This window comes from Phodopus roborovskii, unplaced genomic scaffold (genome assembly GCF_943737965.1).
Source record: "Phodopus roborovskii unplaced genomic scaffold, PHOROB, whole genome shotgun sequence".
Classification (NCBI taxonomy): Eukaryota; Metazoa; Chordata; class Mammalia; order Rodentia; family Cricetidae; genus Phodopus; species Phodopus roborovskii.
Window position 1 is genome coordinate 28,718,765 of NW_026126480.1, and position 20,286 is coordinate 28,739,050.

General features: G+C 36.6%; 1 protein-coding gene across 1 annotated transcript in view; it reads left to right on the forward strand.

Moving 5' to 3' along the window:
• The first annotated feature begins 26 nt into the window (after nucleotides 1–26).
• Nucleotides 27–20,286, forward strand: part of Rexo5 (RNA exonuclease 5) — a 39,680-nt gene continuing 19,420 nt past the window's right edge. Inside the window, 12 exon segments of the mRNA XM_051192001.1 lie at nucleotides 27–60; nucleotides 96–309; nucleotides 3,463–3,472; nucleotides 5,612–5,683; nucleotides 5,686–5,726; nucleotides 7,587–7,627; nucleotides 7,630–7,712; nucleotides 8,636–8,732; nucleotides 12,172–12,206; nucleotides 12,208–12,320; nucleotides 16,859–16,943; nucleotides 17,885–17,994. Coding sequence (XP_051047958.1) covers nucleotides 27–60; nucleotides 96–309; nucleotides 3,463–3,472; nucleotides 5,612–5,683; nucleotides 5,686–5,726; nucleotides 7,587–7,627; nucleotides 7,630–7,712; nucleotides 8,636–8,732; nucleotides 12,172–12,206; nucleotides 12,208–12,320; nucleotides 16,859–16,943; nucleotides 17,885–17,994 — 935 coding nt within the window.

The window sequence follows — 20,286 nt, forward strand, 5'->3', positions numbered from 1 at the left end:
GTTTCGAACTCCGCCGACGCCTTCGCATGGGGCGACTTAGGCGTCTGGTCCTCTCTGAGGGCAAAGCGCCCTAAGCTGGCTTGAGCTGCTTCCAGGGAGAAAGTTATACAAGCCGTCACGCCTCTCCCGCGCCCCGCCGGAGAGGACGGTTTCCTGGTCTCTGTGGGGTCCTCAGCTCCGGCTGATCTTTCCCTGCAGCGTGGTGGAGCTAGAGACAGAGCTAATCCCCAGGAAGAGGAAGGAGGCCCCGAACTCGGCCCTGGCGACAGAGCTGGGTAGGCGTCCGTGGGATCTTGAGGACATGCAGCAGTAAAGCCAAGGTGAGCCAAAGAGAGCCCCAGCGGGCGGTCCGAAATCATTTGTGGGTTCAAGTCCCCTGCTCCAGACACTCGAAGAGTTCGCGCAAAAGGATCCAGGCTCACCCACTTCATTGAACCCCGTTCTCTGATCTGCAAAATAGGGATAATTTAGTAGTCCCAGCACTTGAGAGGTTGAGACAGGCACGGATCTCTGCGAGTTCAATGCCAGCGTGATGTACACAACGAGTTCCAATACGAGCCATGGAAGTTTATTCACAGAAACCCTGTCCCAAAACCCACAAAACTGACTTAATGTCTGGTACACAGAATGTTTATTTGCAACCGAAAAAGCCCCAGGAATATCGTTGTACACCTAAACAGAATTCTCTGCTCCCATACAATTGGCATTCCTATTGGGCAAAAATAAAGCTGATTGACATTCCTAATTTTCATAAGACCTAAATAAATATAGGTCATTCGTCAAGTGTATTTCATTGTCTGTCGTGTGCTCACAACAGTGACCTAGGCACTTAAGGTGTATTAATGAATACATAATACTGTCTTAGTGCAGTTTACATTCTAATAAGGATCCAAAACATAGGGATATAAATTGTATGATATTTTAGAAAGGGGTTAGTGTCACGAACTTATTTATTAAAGTGGAATATTTATGGCTTATCAGATTAGCAATAAAGAAGAAAGAAATATGAGGATTTTGACAGTTCCACTTAAAAATTAAAAATAGTTTGCCTTTATAGAACAGTTGCAAAGCAATACAAAAAAACTGCCCCTAGCCAACAATGGAAAATAGTTGTTGACCCAGTTCAATGCTGTATTTTTCCCTTTCTGGTGTTTTTATTTCCTTCAGTGTCCGACATACTCACAACACAACCATCAAAATAAGGAAATTAACATGAACATATTGCTGCTATCTCAGAGCTCATCCAAGTTTCTTTATTTCATTAATCTTTTTAGCATGTGGAGTCATATTTACTTTTTAATGTCTGTCTTTTTCAACTCTAATAGTCTTTTGACATTCATGACTTTGTTTTCTTTTGAGGAATTCTGGATCAATTATTTCATAGAATATCCCTCAACCTAGTTTGTTTGTTTCTTTTTTGATTGGATTGAGGTTACACATCTTTGCAGGAATATCACAGAAGTAATAGTCTTTTATTGGAGTCTATATATGATTTTTTGATTAGTTCCATTTTTGGTGATACTAACCTTGATTGTTTAAGATGGTAAGATGATGTATCTCAAGTTGTCTAAAACTCTTTGTAGTTTTGTAGAGGTTTCTTTTTCTTCACCCCAATTTATCAATGTGAACTCACAGGTAATTATTTTGTTCATTAAGCTATCATCTGTTAATTCATCCCCCCCCCCCCCCGTGCTGGGTATTGAATGTAGAACCTTGAGTAGCATAGACAAGTACTCTACACCTGAACTACACACACACACACACACACACACACACACACACACACACACACACACACCTGCCTCTCTTTTTTTTTTTTTTTTTTTGGTGCTATTTCACCAAGTTGCCATGCTTGGCCTTCAGTTTGCTCTGTGGCTCAGTAGGCCTTGAAGTTCTGTGATTTTCCTGCATCCTCAGAGACCAAGATTACAGTCGTATACTACCAGACTTTACTATTCTTTTAATTATTCTTTTCAAAATTATTTATGTCTAGTGGTGTTTTGCTTGTATGTATGTCTGTGTACTATGTGTACGCCTGATGCCTGAGGAGGCCAGCAGAGGGCATTGGATTATCTGAAACTGAAGTTATAGCTCGTTGTGAGTCACTGTATGAATGCTAGGAATTGAAGTGGTCCTCAAGAACAGCCATTGCTCTTAACTGCTGAGCCATCTGCCCCTCTGGCTATTATTCTGATGATCTAAATAGCCAAGATTTGATCATTAACTAGCTTTTGTGTTATGACATGGCTGTATCACTCTGAGCATGTTATTGTTTTCTGGTGAGAAGGGATATCCTAGAATCAGCTTGGTTCTTTTTAGTGGAGAATTGCATTTGTAAATTTAAAGTGAGGGGTATCATAGATGGCTTTATTCTATTAGGATGTCAGTGGTCCCAAAAGATCATGTTAATGGGTATGCCTGTGTATTTGTAAATATATACAAACTTACATTACGTCTAGTTTCCTGAATTCACATTAATTTATTCAATTTATTTATGGTCAGAGTTCTTTGTAGTTCCTCCTTTTTTATATCTGCAGCTTCTTTTTCTGATAGAAATAAAACTATTATTTTCAATGATTAATCCTTAATTACTGTCATCACCTCCTGTTCTCACATCTTTGCCCTGCTCAGACCCAGATCAAATACATTTGAAGAGCCCGCGTTATTGTAACAGGTGCTGCCAGAATCCCTGTTACATAGACACTTACCCTGTTCAGGTTCTAAGTCCTGCACTAAGCACTACTACACTTTCAGCACACTATAGCCAGTTCCTAACATCCAATGCCAGACCAAACACGTGGATTGCCTCGGGCTGCTCAGGGACGGTCCTGTGAAGATGTACAAGGCTTCTGTTCATAATTCTTACCCTACTCAGGATCTTAGTATCCAATGCCTAGGAACAATGATTGTTTATTACCATATAGACCTCTATCTTGCTTAATCTTTATCAGTTTCATACAGTTTGGTTTAAAAAATAAGTCAGAATTAGTAGTATTTATGAAGAAGTAAAATATGTATGGTAATTTTGATGGAAAATTTATTTTGGGGAAATGAGTATATGGATGAATAATAATATCAATAATAAGAATATTCATCCTAATATTTGTAGTTTTAAAAAATGTTTCACTAAAAGAGTTTAATATAAAATTTTTATTATACATTTTAAATGTATTTAGTCTAAACCATTTTCACATGTTAAAATTGGTGTTGTATAACTGATAAGGAAAAATACAGATTAGGGTGGGGATGGTTATAAAGAAAAATGGATGTTTGTAAAGTCCCTTGGGGGAAGTATAGTACAAAGATGAAAAGTGCTTGGTCTTTAGAATTTGCATTCCAGTTGTGGCTCTATAACCTATTATTTCATTTCTTATTTGTAAAATGGAAATAATGGTAGTCCCCACTTAAAAGTTGTAAGAATTAGGGATATGGGCCTGACTCAGTGGTAGAGGACTTGCCTAGCAAGGACAAGGTACTGGATTCAATCCTCAATGCCTCTTACAACAACAAACTTTGTATGAACAAAACCAGGAGTGAAGTCAGATCATGGTGGCGGTGGTACACATGTATAATCCTAGCACTTAAGAGGCAGAAGCAGGCAGGTCTCTGTAAGTTTGAGGCCAGCCTGGTCTACAGAACAAGTTCTAGGACAGGCTCCAAAGCTACAGAGAAACCCTGTTTCAGAAAAAAAGAAAAACAAACAAACAAACAAAAAACAAAGTTGTAAAAATTAAATAATTTGATACAAATAAATTTCTCAAAACTTTTGCTGGGGCTGGCAATGTGGCTCAATAGTAGAGCACTTTCTTGCCTTGCATGCCCTGACTTCAATCTCTAGTACGGCTGCTTTAAAGAGTGGTTAATATAAATAGTCATCATTAGCTATTGTATAAGTTAGGGTTTCCACTGCTGAGATAAAACACCATGATTCCATGACCAAAAGCAGTTTGGGGAGGAAAGGGTCTATTTCAGTTACATATCCAGATCACATTCCTTCCTTTGCTAAGGGAAGCCATGGCAGGAACTCAGGGCAAAGCCCAGGAGGCAGGAACTGATGCAGACACCAGGGAAGAGTGCTGCATACTGGCTTGCTCCTCAATACTTGCTCAGCCTGCTTTCTTATACCTTCAAGGACCACTTGCAGGAGGTGGTGCACCACACACAATGAGCTGGGCCTCCTACACTGACCTTCAATTGAGAAAATATTCACAGGCTTGCCTACAGGCCAGTCCTATGAAGGCATTTTGTCAGTTAAGATTCTTTCCTCTCAGATGATGAGCTTGTACCATGTTGACTTAAAACTAGCCAGTACAGCCATGAAGAAATTAGCAGTAATATCTAATATTTATTAAGTACTTAAGGTGTGTTGATGGCTAGCACTGATTATTGCACCAGCAGTCTCTTATTGATCCTTTCAATAATCTCATGAGATTGGATTATAGTTGCTCTACAGGTAAGGGAACTGCAGTTTTGAATAGTTAAGGAATTTGTCCAAGATATTAGAAGTCTGGTAGTATGATGCTTGAGTTCCTAACCATAATATTCTCCTGTTTCCTAGGGGAAAAATGAAAATAATAATTTACCTCCGAGTTGTATAAGTGTTTATCTAGTATGTGTTTATTTTACCTTTTTGTATTATCTGAATCTTTTGTAATAATCAAAAAACATAAATTCAAAATCTTTTAAAGTTTTAATTGACAAATATTTAAATGTATTTATAAAATTTGGTCTATTAGTTAAATAATACTAATAAATTGTCAAATGTAATTGGAGCGTTGCTTTTAGTTAGATGTACCCTTTTGGAAAAACATCTATTCACCAGAGCCTTATAAAATAAGTACTTGACAAAGCCCTTTTAAAGGAATCAGTGAGCTTCCTTAAAGTTTCTGTCGCCATAGGGTAATTCTGATTCTGATACGTTATATGTCACTGATTTGTGATTTGTTTACCTTGTCCCCATTATAATACTGCCATAACTTGCAATATGCGATTTTGGCTCCAGTCAAGCCATACTATATGGCTTGACCCCAGAGTTTAAAGAAGCCATCACTAAAACTCTAAACTAGTGGTTTTCAACCTGGGGGTCGAAGGACCCTTTCAAGGGTGTTGCCTAAGACCATCTGCGTGTCAAATTTAAGTTATGATTTATTACAATTAAGAAATAGCAATGAAAATAATTTTATAATTAGGGGTTACCACTGTATTAAACTGTATTAAAGGTTGCAGCATTATAAGGGTTGAGAACCGCTGTCCTAAATAAACCACAGGGCAAATATTCTTTTGTTCCTATGTATTTAGAATAGCACTGACCCATGCAGTGTTAGAATTATTCATCATGTTTCTCCCTAATGGAATAAAGTTCTTGAAAGCATAAATTGTATTTTAATTATCCTGCTGTTTTTAGCGTGTGGCCATGCATAATATACAAATTGTACCAATGTTTATAAAATATTCTACTAATGACATCATACAAGAGGCTCTTTTAGACCTTTAGTTTTAATTAATTAGAACAATCCTGTGTTTATTTGCATGTTGAAATAATCAGAAGCTTGAATAATTGCCTTTTTTGTCATTCATGAGCATTATGGTGTGCTGTATTTTGTCTTTGCAGAAAGCTTGCTTATCTACCATTTTATTTGCTGAAACTTGTGAAGTAACTCATAGACAACTGTGTGAGTTGCTGAAAAGTATGCAGTTCTGGGTAAATCCACTATCCCTAAACCCAGGTATCAGATAAACTATGCATAGACCAGAGGTTTCAAACTCGTTTGTAGCTTATTGACATTTGTTAGCAATGCAGCATATTCAATTTTTTTTTAAATTAAGCAACAGCTGTCAATAATTGCTTGGGAATTTCTATATAAAAATCCAGATTGATGATTTCTTCAAGAAACTTAAACCATGTCTGTTTTCTTACCAGTCAACATATTTCTCAAAGCTGAGTGTCAGTCTTTAGATAAGGGTATGTCTACTCTAGTATCTTACCTAGTATACTTACTTTATCTGACTACTGTAGATATTGTAGTTTGCTTCTTTTGATGTGGACTCAATAGAAATCACATTAATTATTGTTTTCTTATTATAAATTAATGATATCTTAATAATTCTGGGTAATCTTTTACTTCTCTTATAAAGGACAAAGAGATATTACTTGAATGCTGACAGTGATATTAATCATGTTATATTTTATTATGCCTTAGTTAGGATTTCTATTGCTATGATGAAAAATCATGACCAAAGCAACTTGGGGAAGAAAGAGTTTATTTGGCTTACACTTTCAAATCATAGTACATCACTGAAGAAGTCAGGATGGGAACTCAAACAGGGCAGGAGCTAATGCAGAGGGCACAGAGTGATGCTGCTTATTGGCTTGCTCATCATGGCTTGCTCAGCCTGCTTTCTTATAGAATTTAAGACGACCAAGTTCAGGGGTAGTACTACCTACAATGGGCTGGGCCCTCTTCCATTAATCACGGATTAAGAAAATGCATGTAGAACATCTTATGGAAGTATTTTCTCAATGAGGTTCCCTCCTTTCAGTTGACTCTAGCTTGCGTCAAGTTCACATAAAACTATCCAGCAAAATATCATTTGAGAGATCAGTATATGCACACATTTCTCTGAGGCTGGTTGTTATAGACTGTCTATATTTTTAGAATCATCTTCTTTGTCAAGAAATACTGCCATCTGGCAGGGCCTAGTGGAGCATCCCAGCATTCAGGAAGCTGAAGTGGGCAGATCTCTGTTGAGTTTCAGGCCAGCCTAGACCACATAGGGAGTCCCAGGACAACTGGGGCTATGTAGAGAGACCCTGTTTCAAAAAGGAGAGGGGGGGGAGAAAGAAAGAAAGAAAAAGAAAGAAAGAAAGAAAGAAAGAAAGAAGAAAGATTGCCATTAGTCTGAAGTCAGCCCCCTCATTTAATGTGCTAGCTTAGGAGGGGTTTCAGAATACATTGGAGACAGATTTTTGTAAAATGAGCTCAGAGTTCTGATTTAAAACAATGTTCAGGTGGAAAGAAAGAACTAACTGCCCTAAGTTATCCTCTAACTTCCACCCTGTCACCCATACAGAGTAAGTGTAGTGTAATTAAAGTTTTGAACGTTAGGACATGCATTCATTAATTTTTAACTAATAGGACATATACTTATTAATAAATGCATTGCATTTCACTTGAAGTTTATTTGATTATAAGAAATATTTATCACAAAGATTTTTGGATTTTGTTTATTTTGGGGTTTTGTTTGTTTGTTTTGTTTTTGTTTTTCGAGAGACAGGATTTCTCTGTGTAGCTTTGGAGCCTGTCCTGGAACTAGCTCTTGTAGATCAAGCTGGTCTCAAACTCATAGAGATCCGCCTGCCCGAGTGCTGGGATTAAAGGCATTCACCATCACTACCCCACTTTATCACAAAGATTTTTATTTGAATTTTTTGAAGTAAGGACTGTCTTCCAGTTATAGAGTCATATAGAGTCAGTGGTTGATGAAAAGTTTTTTAGTTGTCAGTCACTGTGTTTCCTGCTTGTCTTTTTCCTGTAACTGTCTGAGAGTATCATCTTAGCTGTGTTGGTTTAATTTGTTTTTAATAGCTGGTGCCAGCTTTTACACCAAAATCACCTAAACAATGTGGTGGTTTTATTCTGAAGGGAATAAGTCAGTTATACTTCTACAAGTTCTATTTGGAATTCAGATTTCTCCAAAAGACATTCAAACATGTAAGATAAGAAAGTTTTGTATTGGGGCTAAGTTAGAACTCCTACCTTGAAGCTAGGGCATCAGTCTGAGACTATTTCTCAATAACTAATTATAACACTTGACAGGATGAGGAAGAGGGATTTGAATCTAGCATGGGTACAAGATCCTGTTTGAATTTGAATATAACATGAACTACATAGCAAGACCCTGATTAAAAACAAAAAGAAAACCAACCAAAGGAAAAAAAAAATTTCAAATTGGGTGCCATTAGAATACTAACTGGAGCACAGTAGCATCTGCCATCTAGAAAAAAGGCATGTGCTCTTTTGTCTCATAGCCTGCTCTATTTCCGCCTTGCCTGTTTGTCCATATAGTCCTGAAGACATTTGAGTCCATGAGCCCTAACCCACCTTGGTTTTGATTCTCTTTTGCTTCCATTTTATTGAGTACTTTTCGTTTGCCAGCCATGCATTAATCATGCTATGTGTATCATCTTTAATGACCATGTTGTCCTATAAGAGGAATTTTATTTTTAAGAAAGTAACTCACCAGAGTTAATAACCAATAAATTATAGAATTGGAATTTTAACCCAGATGAGCCTGCAGCTAGAGCTTTCAACCTATTCACCCTCTATATCATTGTTGTGCTGTCTGGTGAAATAAAGAATTAGAAGACCTTGAAAACATTTAAGTTGTAAATTCCTCTAACGTTGCCCTTTTTACAATATAGAGTGAGAGGAAAAATTTTCAAGTGGTGATTTTATAGTAAATGTAGCTTCTTTTACTCTCTCACTCTCTTCCATGTTAAGGAAACAGTTATCATTTTATAGTACAGATAAAGCCTAGACTCTTATGAAGGTCTGAACCAACAATGAAAATCTAGATCCTGAAGAGTTTTTGTCTGTTTTGAAGCTATTTTTAAAAGACTTAATGTATTTTTCAGAAATTCAGCTTGCCTCCTCCAACATCTGATTTTCTATTTGATATCATTGGGCTGCAAAAGAAGAAATCAACTAGAGGTTTTCCTAGGACTAGTGAAGGTATGACTTCAATTTTTGTTTGATGTTTGTAAAAATATTTCATGGATGTGGTACAGTTTACTCTTATAAGTTACGATAACAGCAACATCCTCAATTCTAATTAACTTAGACAAAAAGGTGTCTTTTTCTGTCCATCTTTTAAAAGAAAGAATTTTAAAGTGGGCAAGTACTCACAGAGGCTAGATACCAGAAATCATTGGTTCATGTTTCAGAAACTGATAAAGTTGGGTAACTAAGAATATTTGGATATCGCTCTCATAGAAATTTATAATTACTGTGAACAATTGCTCTTGGCAGTCACTAGGTCTTTGTACCTACTAGGATGTGGATGGGAAGGAAGAACTTACCTTTAACTAATGAAAGGGACATGGATATTGTTCACATTGAAGAACACATGGGAAATTTATGTGTTCCTACTTTTAGTACTATAGTTATGACTAACTGCAGGTACAGTAGTTAGAGTTTAAATATACATATCCATGACAGCAGAGTTGTTTAGACTGGGTTACATCCTGTCATTAAGTTACAGTTAACTTTCTTTTAGAAAAAATGTGGGTTGTAGAATAGGAATTATTAAAATTCAGACACAGTAAGGGTATATATTGCCCAATAGTACTTCTTTGTGTTCAGAAATAATAGTTAAGCAACTGTCTAATTGCACTGAGGAGACATAAAAAAGGTAGGACTAATCAGGTCATTCTCTCTTTCCTGCTTTAGAACTGTTTTCTAGTTTCCTTTGTCTTGGTGGTATCTTCTAATTTTGTCACATTTCATCGGCTTTCTTTCCAGTAGATGCCTATATCATATCTATCGCTGAGTTTGATTTGGCATGCACTGTCATTTAAGTATCTCTGAGTAAATAATAGAGTATCATTTTAAGATTTGAGTTGACAAGGCTGAAAGATTCAGCTTATTGTGGATGCCGAGGGGAAAAGGAGCTGGGGATACCACTTATGACTGTGTTTTGCAGGCTTTGAGCTTGAGTAATGATTTTATTCTATAGGTATTAAGGGTTATGATTATTGCCCCATTCTCTTAAGATTTTATTTAATTTTTCTATCCTATGTACCAAGCCCCCAAGGCATAGTCCATAGCTCTCATTTTCCTTTAGTCTTTTCTTTGGAGTCTTCAAGTTTACCTGTATGTTTTCTATAGATGATGCCTGTGTCTTCGTCTCTAGACTTTATGTCCCAGATTACAGTCTTTCATTGCAGTGGTTGCCTCCTGGAAATTATTTCTTGGATATTCAACTTTCTTCTCAGTTATATCATTGCTAAAAACATATTATCTCATTTATAAATAATAGGCTTCTGTATTCAATTTCCATGTTACTATATTTTTTTTTTTCTCTTTAGTCACCAGTCTTGAATTTTAGAGTTCCTTTTATCTGGTTCCCTGTCTCCAATCTGAATGGCTCATGCCCTCTATTCTCATAAATCTCTACTCAGATACCACTTTATCAGAGAGGCCATCCCTGACTTATAACCACGACAATGGCTTTTTCCCTTGTCCAGCAATCCCTATCCCTCATCTCCTTTTATCTGTGGTTCTTATCCCTACTTGATATATTAAATATTTATTCATTTTTATTTATGTTTATAAGTAAACATTTATTTCATTATTCATTGTCCATCTTCTCAACTTGAACTTAAATTCCATAGCATTTTTTTTGTGTGTGTGTGTACATTAGCTAGAATAATGCCAATAAAGACTCAAATATTTTCTTGATGGAATTAGTTTATGTTAAACATTTCTTTTGTATATCTTTCTGTCTCTTTGGCTCACTTACTACATAGGCTTTAGTTAAAATATTTTTTGCCAGTATTATTGTAGAGCCTTTCTAGTTTTGCTCTACTCCTTTTTTCACAAGTATTTGAGGTTAGTATTTCTTAAGATACTCTAAGTATATTTTGTTGCTTCCCTTCTCAGGAGCTTTTATTATTTTCCATTATGTACTGAATGATGAGCCAAAGCTCAAACTCTTGACCCTGACACACAAATAGTATATCTTTTATTTTATCTCCACTCTGAACTTGACTCATAGATCTGTTTCTTACTAAACTGTCACTGGCAATCCAAGTTCTTTATATTGGTGTCTAACTTGGTGTGCCCTCTTCGACTGTAATATGTTGGCTTTTTGGGCTGCAAGGACCTGATGTCTGTCTTAATCAAAAAGGATAGTGTTTGGAGGATACATGTTGACTAGAAAGCCATCTGGAAGTTAAGTATTTCTAGTGAAAAACTGTCTGTCCCTTTCCATAGCATCAGACAGAGCAAATTTTCAAAGCGGTTGGTTCTCTTTATATTTAATTTAAAATTCTAGACACAAGCTAGTGTCATCAGCATAATTACCATTGTCTCATTTCAGAATGCAGTCCCACCTAAGCAAGGTCCACACACGTAACCTATTCACTGATCTCACCTGGTTAAGGAACAGGCTGGTGATGCTTGAGTAGATGGCAGATTTGAGTAGATGAGATAAATCAGGCTATTTGAAATGGGTAGGCATTATAACAGAGGTCTAACATACCAACTATTTAATTCTGCCTTCTCAAGATTTGGCAGGTCATTTCCTATCTTGAAGTGTCTTTGATCACTTTAGTTCTCAAGCACTTTATTCCTTTACCTTTTATAAAAAGCCTTATTGTTGCCAGTGGTGGTGGTGCATGCCTTTAATCACAACACTCAGGAGATAGAGGCAGGCATATCTCTGTGAGGACGAGGCCAGCTTGGTCTACAGAGCAAGTTCCAGGACAGGCTCCAGAGCTACACAGAGAATCCCTGTCTTGAAAGAAAACAAAAACAAAAACAAAAACAAAAAAAAAAACCTTATTGTTACAACACATTTGAAATTAATTATCTCTGTTCTTGGCTTGTTCTTGTTTTATTTTTTATTTTGAGGTAGGGTCTTACAGTGTAGCCCAAGTTTGCTTTGAACTTGAGATCCTTTTGCCTCACTCCCAAATGTTGGGATCCTACATGTGCTTCACCATGCCCAGCATCTCTTCATGTTGTTATAACTGTATGAAATCATACACACACACCTTTACAAGTTGAAATGGAGTCATAATATCTTTTTATCTTCACTGTGCTTAACCTGTATAAGAAACAATACCCTCTACATTACTATTGAGGTAGGTGTGTGTGTGTGTGTGTGTGTGTGTGTGTGTGTGTGTGTATGTGTGTATGTTGCAAGTATAGGCACATTTGTGCTGAAGCATGCACTGAAGTCAAAATATCACACATTTGTGCTGAAGCATGCACTGAAGTCAAAATATCATTTCCAGAAATCAGTTACTTCCTTCTACAGTGGGTTCCTAGGTAGAATTCAGATCACCAAGTTTATGCAGCATGCACCTTAATCCACTGAGCCATCCTGCTGGCCTTTCTTGAGATTTTACACATTCTGATATACATTGAACTACCTTTATTGTTTTAGGACCTTTAATGTCTGCCATTTTAAAATCCAGCACCCTACCTGCAGAAGGACTCCATCATTCAAAAGTATTGCTGTGAGAAAGTGGACTTGACTAGATGCCTTCTGACAAAAGAAGAAATGAAAACAATTCATTTTCCACTAGAAGGTTTGCTTAAACTTACTTAATCTAATATCACTAACTTCATTCAAATACTTTTGTTGAAATTTGTTTTTTGGATGCTTTTGGGATAGCTTATTTATTCCATCTTATAATATGAAAACATTTTTAGTGTCAAATGTAGAAAAGTGATGATTTTATGATTATAAATATCAGTAAAATGTTTAATGAGATTGTTCCTTTTCTTTTTTTTTTTTTCATTTCTCTTTCATTTTTTTTTTTTTTCATTTTCTCTCTAGAAAGGATCAGTATTTCTTTAACATTTTAAGACTTTTCCAAGCTGAGGAGATGAAGTTGATGCATAAGGGCCATAGTTCAGCTCCCTTACACCCATGCTGGACATAGCCCCTTACTTATAATTCAGTACTATGGAGGTGGACACAAGAGATCCCTGCAGCAGGCTGGCTAGTCAGAGTAGCCAAATTGTCAAGCTTGTTCAAATGAGAAACCCAGTTTCAGTATATAAATAGAAGGCAATCAAAGAGAACAACAAATGTTAAACTCTGGACTTAAGGCTCATATACCCACAAACATGGAAACATGAATATAAAAAGGCACAACATACACTTGTACATAATAAAACAAAAAACTTCTTCATTACATTAAATCTTCCTCATTGTACATATTTTTTATTTTTGTATTGAAAATTTTTTTTGCTATGCAGTATGTTCTGATCATCATGGTTTCTCTTCCTCCAACTCCTCCCAGATCCTCCCTACTTTCACACACACACAACTTCATGCCCTTTTTCCCCTCTCTTTAGAAAGCAGACAGACAAAACAAACTAGCCATAATAATAATGATAATAATAGTAGTAGTAGTGATAAAGTCAAATAAAAAACTTAAGAAATAGACATCTACACATATACACACAGAAAAAAATCTGTAAGAACACAAAATCAGAAACTATAACATATAAGCAAAAATCCAATAAGACAAAAAATATATAAATAAAGCACTAAGAGGCAAAACATCTATAAAAATACCATTGAGTTTTTTTGTTGGCCATGTACTGCTGGGCATGAGACCTACCCTTAAATGTGGTTAATATAGCCAGTGATATTCCATTTGACAGAACTAATTTTTCCTTTGTAAGCAGATGTCATTTGAGACTATCTTCTTGGGGATAGGAGTCCTTGTCTACTTCCCCTGTCAGATCTGGAACCCCATCTGGTTTGAACCTGTGTAGGCCTTGTGTTTGCTTTCACAGTCTCTGTGAGTTTGTACATGTGTCAGTCATGTTGTGTCTGAAAGACACTATTTTCTTGGTGTCATCCATCCTTTCTGGCTCTAACAATCTTTCCATCTCCTCTTCTGCATAGCTCCCTGAGTCCTGAGGGGGAGGGGTTTGATGAAGGCATCCTATTTATGACTAAGTGTAGCAAAGTCTCTCACTCTCTGGATATTGCCCAGTTATGTGTCTTTGTGTTAGTTTCCATTTACTCTGATGATAGCTGAATGAGGCAGTGATCTATGGGTATGGCAGACATCATTTTATTGCTATGCTCCTTTAGAGGAACAGTAGCTTTTGGTTTTCCTCTAGGCTCATGGCCTATCCAATCAGAGTATGGTAAGTTACTGTAGAATGTTTGTGCCAACAGTGTATCATGCAAGCAGGTTACTTTTGTAAATCACAGACTTTGTAGCTGGATTGGTAGCTACTATTCTCCTTTGGTAGCATGTAAAGTGCCTTCCATTACTGTGAATACCAGTCAGTAGAGGTGAAGGCTCTAGTTAGGTACCATCTGGACTTCTCTGTGTTTAATGAGATATAAGTGTTGTTTTCAGCAATGGGGTCTTACCATCAATTTGTGGAGCACAATAGCCTTGGCAACACTTGATTTTTTTTTTCTAGCTCTATTCTTTACCTGTGTATTTCATAAGTTACATTTTTAACTGCTGAATAATATTCCATTGTATAAATATACCACATTAGCATTATGCAGTCAATCATTGGTGGATATCTAGGCTGTTTCCAATTTCTAGCTATTATGAAGAGGGTTACAATGAACATGGTTGAGCAGATACCTCTGTATTAGGATATAGAGTCCTGTCAGTATATGCTGAAGAATGGTACAAGTGATCTTGAGGTAGATCTATTCTCAGTTTCCTGAGAAACTGCCACACTAATTTCCACAGTGGCTATACAAGTTTGTACTTCTACCAGCAATTTCCCTTACCCCACATCCTTGCCAGAATGAGCTGTCATTTGTTTTAGTGATCTTGGCTAGTCTGACTGATACAAGATAAAATCTCAAAGTAGTTTGATTTGGATTTCCCTGATGACTAAGGATGTTGAGAGCTTAAGTGCTTCTCAGAAAATTGTTTTCCCTCTTTCAAGAACTCTGTTTAGTTTTGTATTTTTTTAAACTTAATTTATTTGTACTTTGTGTACATTGGTGTTTTGCCCGTGTGTGTGTGTGTGTGTGTGTGTGTGTGTGTGTGTGTGTGTGTGTGTGTGTAGTGTGTGTCCTTCTTTAGGTTGGGAAATTTTTCTTCTATGATTTGTTGAAAATATTTTCAATCTCTTTGGTCTGGGTTTCTTCTTCCTTTACTATTTGTAGCTCTGGTCTTTTTGTGTTGTCCCAGCTTTCCTTTTGGCACAGAACTTGAAGGAATAGCCAACCGCTGTCTTAATTTGATCACCCAATGAGAAGGAACTCATCCCTGACATTGCTTGAGTAACCAAGCACCAGAGACTAGATAGCCCAAAGACCTAGGATAAAACAAAATACTGCCAGACTGGGAAAAAAAAATCAATAAAATGATTCCTAATGATATTCTACTATACTCATAGATCAGTGCCTTATCCAGTTATCATCAGAGAGGCTTCCTTCAGCAGTAGATGAGAATAGGTACAGAAACCCACAGCCAGATATTATGTGGAGACAGAGTCTATATTAGAGGACTCCAACAAATCCCTTCCCTCAGAGCTCAAGGAATCCCACAGAGGAGGAGGCAGACAGACTGTAAGAGTCACAGGAGATAGAGGACACCAGAAGAACAAGGCCCTCTGCTAAATCAACTAAGCAAGGCGAATCTTAGCTTACAGAGACTGAAGCAGCAAACACAGGGCCTACACCAGAATCTTTGCATGTGTACATATGATTATATACATATATATGTGTATATATATGTGTGTGCGTGTGCTATCCGCTTAATATTTTTATGGGATTCCTGACTGTATGAACAAGTGGGTACCTGCTTCTTGGACCTGCTTTTTGGGACTCTTCCTCCTATTGCCTCATTATATTCAACTTCAATAAGATAGTTTTCCTTTATCTTACTATATTTATTTTGTCATATTTGGTTGTTATCTCTTAGAAACCCGTTCAAGTAAATGGTTCTGGATGGGGAGGGGACATGGAGAGGAATTGGGAGGAGTATAGGGAGGGGAAATTATAATTAGGACGTATTGTATGGGAAAAGAATCTATTTTCAATAATTTTTTTTTTAAAAAAGGAACATTACTAGTGACTATACCACGGAAGAAAATGCCTCTCCCTCCCCTAGCAACTATTAATTTCCTGTAGATCTTCAGGGAGGATAAATTTTAATACTTCCAATTTCAATCAATTGGAAATTTCTAGATACTAGGAGGCAGAAACTGTTTCAAAGGTTTTATACTCTTCTTTAATTCTTGTTAAATAAAATCTGCATACCATTTTAGCTGCTTCAGTAACTGTGAAGGTAGAAATCTTTACTGATTCAAATGTTTTAGATCCTTGAGTGGTATGTGCCTAGTTGTTAACTTAGTGTGTATAATGGAAAGAGTTCTCTGAACCTTTACTGAACCTCTAGAGGAAATTTTCAGGTTATGATTCCAAGAAATTGAAGAACATTTCTGAAAAGTGACTTCAGGGAAATCTCAGAGATAGAGTTGGGTTTAAGTGCACACAGTGAAAGTTACTCCAACTTTCTGCCTGTTATACAGACTTTTTAGATGTTCACTATAGTGAGTAAATCTCTTTCCTATTTTCACTTGTTTTTAGAAAAGAAAAGTGCCACATGGAGTCATTTGCATATATCATTCTTTCTCTACTAGTGCGTACATGAGAAGTGTCCAATAACTGGGTTTAATTCTTTTTTCATAAGAAAGAAGTTTTGCTTGGTAATAGTCTAGGCCTCAGGCCCACTGAAAAAGCAGCCTACAATAGTCATTCAGAATGTAACAAAGAATGGAGAAAAACTTAACCAGAGAAGTTGTTTCTTGTTTAGTCATTATAAAGTAACACAGAGAAAGTGCTCAGTAAATATGTTATTTGAGTTTTATTGACCTTCAGAGTGGTATTTATTATGTTCAATAAATAGCTCCAATAAGCCGGTGTGTTAGTGCACACCTTTAATCCTAGCACTCAGGAGACAGAGGTAGGCAGAATTCTGTGAGTTCAAGGTTAGCAAGGTCTACAAAGTGAGTTCCAGGAAAGCTAGGGCTGTTACACAGAGAAACCCTTTCTCAAAAACCAAAACCAACAACAACAACAAAAACAAAAATAGCTTCAGTAAATATTTACTTCCTCTTCTTCCTAGAGTCTCCTGTGAAAACTCTATCCTTACCAAGTGTGATGGTTCCATAACAGATAGTAGTCCCCTCTTTGGACTTGACTGTGAAATGGTAAGCAATGCTTTGATTTTTCAGAACATGTTGCAAACTATAGTGTAAGATAATTTCTTGAGTTTAGTGCACCAGTGAACCCATGCCTTGCAGTTGCAGCTTTTAGTTTAAATAGCAAAAAGTAGGTCCCCTTTAAAAAACTTGAATCTATATTCCAAATGAAAAATTACCCTTAAGTTTCCTAAGTAGTTTCTATGCTCAATCATGTTTTCAACACTTTACCAGAAAAGATTGTCTTGTTTTGTTTTTTTAACAGATATTCTATTCTGTGACTGCAATGAAGACTGTCTTAATTACTTTGGGCTTAGATTTAGTATTTCCCTGCTAATTTAGTAATTCTTCCAAAGACAAGTACTCCCCTTTTTTGTAGTACTGACAAATAGTTTTGAATCTTGTTAGTCTGTATATTGGTCTTGCCTGTTAATGACTGTCACTTTGAGTTCCCTAACCCCTCTCTGCCTTAGCTTCTCCTCCTACAAAGTGTGTAATAATTAAAGCTATGCTATAAATTTAGAATGTGCTTAGTAAAAGTGGTAGTTCTTACCCATAATGGTGGATAATACATAGATAGTATATCGGTGATAGGTACAATTATGATTGATATTATCTTCATTTAAAAAAAAATAAATAAAACAAGGTCTCCCTGTAAAGCTCAAGTTGACTTTGAATTTTTCATCTTGCCTTAGCCTCCCTAGCTATTCAACTTCCTCAAAAAAAAAAAAAAAAAAAAAAAACATTTTCCAGAGCAATTGTATTGCATTGCTTCCATTAAACATATGTTCAGCAAATATCCCAGCTGCAGTCTAATTCATACTGGATCCTTTAGTAAGCAAACATCATTGCAGTTGCTGGCGAGGGAAGGTGGTAGCTAATACAGTGCACATAATATGGAGAACAGAAGCTTCTGGAGTTTAACAGCCTGAATGTATTTCGTTTTTTAGTGCCTTATATCCAAGGGGAGAGAACTAACACGAATCTCACTAGTTGCTGAAGGAGGCATTATGGATGAACTGATCAAACCTGACTTCAAGAATCTGTACTACCTTACTAGGTAGTTAGGTAGTTTGTTTGTTTGTTTGTTTGTTTGTTTGTTTGTTTGTTTTTTGAGACAGGGCTTCTCTATGTATCTCTGGCTGTCCTGGATCTCACTCTGTAGACCATGCTGCCTTGAAACTCACAGATTCACCTGCCTCTTCCTCCCAAGTGCTGGGATTAAAGGTATGTATTGCTGCCATCCAGCATTAGGTATTCTTTACCTTGCCTGATTCTGATTCTTCCTGTAGCTACCATTCCAGAATGAAATATGACTTAGCAGGAAGGGCCCAAAGCTTTGGCTACTTGTTATCTATTTTCACATAAAAGGCTAAGTTGACACCTGTATGTATCTTAATGCTAAAATTGTTCTATGTCAATGTATAATGCTTTTAACCCTTGGTCTTTTATTCTTATTGTGGTAACTCAGCAGAATATTATTTGCCTTACCTTTAGAATCTTGCAGTTATATTTGTTTTTTAGCAACTGCCACATAGCTGGAGAAGGGATTTGTGTTCTGGCCATACCCCAACAAATGCTTTTCTTTTTTTTCTTTCTTCCTTCCTTTCTTTCTTCCTTTCTTTATTCCCTCCTTCCTTCCTCCCTTCTTTCCTTCCTTCCTTTCTTTCTTCCATATCTCCTAACCCATTAGATCTCCCAAACAGTTCCATTCCCTGGTGGGAGCCATTATTTATTATAATTTTATTTTCATTTTATGTGCATTTTGTTTTTTGTCTGCATGTGTGTTTGTGTGAGAGTGTCAAATCTTGGAGTTAGATAGTCGTTAGCTGCCATAGGTGCTGAGAATTGAACCTGGGTCCTCTGGAAGAGCAGTTAGTGCTCTCAACCACTGAGCCATCTCTCCAGCCCACAAATGCTTTTCTATAACTGAAATTTGAAGCTCTAAATTTAGTCTGTGCCTCACCCCACCCCTTCTTAAGGCAGGATCTCACTATGTAGCCTAGTGTCTTAGTTAGAATTTCTATACCATGACCATGGCAGTTATTATAAAAGAAAAACATTTAATTGGGGTGGTTCACTTAAATTTAGAGGTTTAGTACATTATCATCATGGTGGAAAGCAAACAGCATGCAGGCAGACATGGTACTAGAACTGTTGAGAATCCTTACATTTTGATCCAAAGACATCAGGAAGTAAACTGTCTCACAGGGTGAGTCTTGAGCACATATGAGACCTCAAAGCTCACCTCCACAGTGACAAACTTTCTCCAACAAGACCACACCTACTCCAATAAGACCATACTTCTCATTAGTGCCACTCCCTTTGGGGGGGCATTTTCTTTCAAACCACCACACCTGGCTTGGTGCTTGCTACATTGACCAGGCCAGGCTTGAACACATAGAGATCCACCTGCCTCTGTCTCCCAAGTGCTGGGAATAAAGTCACGTACCACCACACCTGATCAATTTTAGTGCTTTAATTTTCATTTTTCCAAAAATTAGCATAAAACTTCAGAAGTACATGGTGACTGGACAAAGGAAAAAAAACAGTGTATTCATGTTTACTTAAACATAGAGAGACCATGCTATTGGTATAGGCTGTTCTATTAGCAGATCTGATAATTAAATAGTATTTCTAGATTATAGTCATATGCAGCAAAAAGATATATGAAGATGTGTTTGCCACAGTTTTGAAAAAAGATAAGAATATAAATGTCCTTTTAAAGGACAATACAGATGTCAAATTAGAGAATACATTTTTAAACAACTGCAAAATAGAATTACCATTTAAAAGGATACACTAAAATTCATTTATTGACATTCAAATGTAATCACAAAATAGCACATGTGAAATATATCTATAAATGTATACATACCAAAAAAAGTGGAAGGATATTTACTAAAATGGAAAAAAATCATAATCTTTGGATAATAAAGTTATGGCTATTTTATTATTGTTGTTGTTGTTTATTTTTGAGATTGAATTTTAATTCTGACATTTCTCCCTTCCCTTTCCTCCTTCTTTGCTTTCCTTCAAATTCTTGGCCTCTTTTTTGCATCAGTTGTTACTGATACGTGCATATACTTATTTGTATCTACTCATAAACTCTCTAATATAATCTGTTGAGTCCATATAATGTTACTTGTAAATATTTTTGTCAGGGTTGTCTGTTTGGCACTAAACAACCAATTCATAAGCTCTTTCCTGGAGAGAGTTACCTCTTCCACTTCTAGGTTTCCTCATTTGTCTTTTGTGTAGGGTTGAGGCCTTACGGTCTTTTCCCTGTGCAGTTTGGCATGTTCATTGATGCCTTCTTGTTAAACTCACTCTTTTGGTGAGACTTTATGGG